We start from the raw sequence: 1,925 nt of genomic DNA, 5'->3' as shown, positions 1-1,925 counted from the left end.
CAGTGTGTTAATCTAGTTCAAAACACACAACACGGAAAAAATTCAAAGTTAAATGAGAACAAAACTGAAATGATACTAGTGGGCCTCAAGACAAAAAGAAAAATACTGTTTAGTGACCTGAGGAAATTAACTCCCTGGATTAAATCTGAGGTTACTTGTCTTGGAATTAGATCTAAATTTCAAGTCCCACAGCAACCAGCAGTTTTTTAAAAAGTTGGTGCAATTTACAGAAACTCTGTGATTAATAAATTCTGTTACATCAGCTGACTGCATCTTTGTCTGACCACATGTTTAAAACCTGGAGACCTGAGAGACCACATCAGCTGGTAAAGGTAAACAACAACAAGAGTTAACTGAACACAAAGACAAAATATGCAGTTGTGTTGATGTCGTGTGCATTTCTTTCAGGAACTCCCATGAAAAGAGGAACCTGAAAAGCAGAAGCGGGAACTTCACTTTTTTCCTCATTTCCTTACTCCCCATTTGCTTTAACTGATTTAACTGCAGCAGCTGGACTCGTGTCATGTTCTCCAAACCTCCAGGGACAGGTAAGAGTCTTCGTCTTTTTATACATGATGATGATTGTCAGATGCTACTTCCACATCTGGATCAATTCTGGGGCACAAACAAAAAATCATTCGGCTGTTAGTCAGTACTGGAGGATAACAGTCAGAATCTGCCTGGATGTGGAAGTATACGGGCCAGACTAAAAGTACAATAACTCCATCCCACAGATGTTTTCCTCCAGGTTGACATTACGTCCTGATTTTAGCAGGGAGCCACAATGTTGCCAGAGGAACTTCTGATGTCTCTGGAGGATTTAAGAGACAAGGAATTCAAGGACTTCAAATGGTATCTGCAGCAGCCGGACATCATGGGAGGTTACCACACCATCAAAGTGTCCAAGCTGGAGAAGGCAGAGCGGCGGGACACGGTGGATCTGATGGTGCAGACCTGTGGATTTCATGGAGCTCTGGAGGTGAGCAGGACGGTTTTAGAGAAGATGAACAGGAACGATCTGGTGCAGAGTCTGTCGGACTCCAGCTCAGCAACAGAAGGTCAGTCGCTCACACTCTCTCTGTCCTGCAACTTTATTTGTGGGTTGACACGTGCAACACAATCCTCAAAATGAAATGATACATGTGCAGACTAACAGCAAAATAAGTAAAAGTAAAGAATGTATAGGTCACAAATATACTGTCATTTCACAATTATTGGTTAAAAAAAGTTTTGATATTTGGCTTTTGCCAGGAGGCACCAGTGAAAACTGAATTCGTATCGAACTCGCAAAAAATACCTGTAGAAAATATTTGATGGTTGATTTTTTGATCACATCATCAAACATAATTATCGGCTTTAATTTCATCATTGGAACAAAAAAAATAATTTAACTTTCAGCCACTGATTTATTCTGCATCTGTATTGATCAAAGCAGTACATGGTTTTAGTGCTTTTCCAGTTTTTTGTGATTTATCAATAAAAATAGAAACAAACTCTCATTGAAGTGATAAGTCTAATATAATATCTGTGTGTCTCAGTGAAGATCAGTGACGTCGGAGAGAACAGACGATCGTCCTCCTCTCAGACTGAAGGTAAAGCTGCTCTGGTCCCTGGCATGTGTCGACGCTATTATCTTTAATTAATTACTTACTTTTTAATTGGTGATCATTATTATTATAATCATCATTAAATCATTATTATTACTAGCAGTTATATAAAGCTGACAAATGTTATAGAAATGTATATTAATTAACTGCAGGCCTCATTTCTACCTGTCGTTCTTAGACCAGTGAAAAAAGTACAACATTTAATTCTGTGTGACATTATAAAGGTCTTAAATCTTTTTGATGAGTTGATTTAATGCAACACTATTGAATCAGGGGCACCAACCACCTCTACTGCCAAAAGTGTATTCAGGCTGAATG

At 38.6% G+C, this 1,925-nt stretch overlaps 1 protein-coding gene across 1 annotated transcript; it reads left to right on the top strand.

Annotated features, from left to right (window-relative positions):
* Nucleotides 1–773: 773 nt before the first annotated feature.
* Nucleotides 774–1,639, top strand: LOC147820258 (NACHT, LRR and PYD domains-containing protein 4E-like). Its single transcript, XM_087173574.1, has 2 exons — nt 774–1,058; nt 1,539–1,639. Exons 1-2 carry the CDS (start codon nt 785–787, stop codon nt 1,637–1,639), a joined length of 375 nt encoding a protein of 124 aa, XP_087029700.1. The 5' UTR covers nt 774–784.
* Nucleotides 1,640–1,925: the final 286 nt, after the last annotated feature.

Source organism: Seriola lalandi, unplaced genomic scaffold, assembly GCF_002814215.2.
Source record: "Seriola lalandi dorsalis isolate HSWRI2012SDOR001 ecotype SW California unplaced genomic scaffold, Sedor1 jcf7180001974706, whole genome shotgun sequence".
NCBI classification, from domain to species: Eukaryota; Metazoa; Chordata; class Actinopteri; order Carangiformes; family Carangidae; genus Seriola; species Seriola lalandi.
The sequence above is the reverse complement of the archived record's forward strand: the minus strand, read 5'-3'. Positions and strand labels throughout refer to the sequence as shown.

Bases quoted from the DNA above. Each gene is read 5' to 3' on its own strand.
- LOC147820258 (XM_087173574.1), top strand. From the start codon at position 785: ATGTTGCCAGAGGAACTTCTGATGTCTCTGGAGGATTTAAGAGACAAG. The intron at 1,059-1,538 runs GTCAGTCGCTCA...TGTGTGTCTCAG, and splicing joins CTCCAGCTCAGCAACAGAAG to TGAAGATCAGTGACGTCGGA.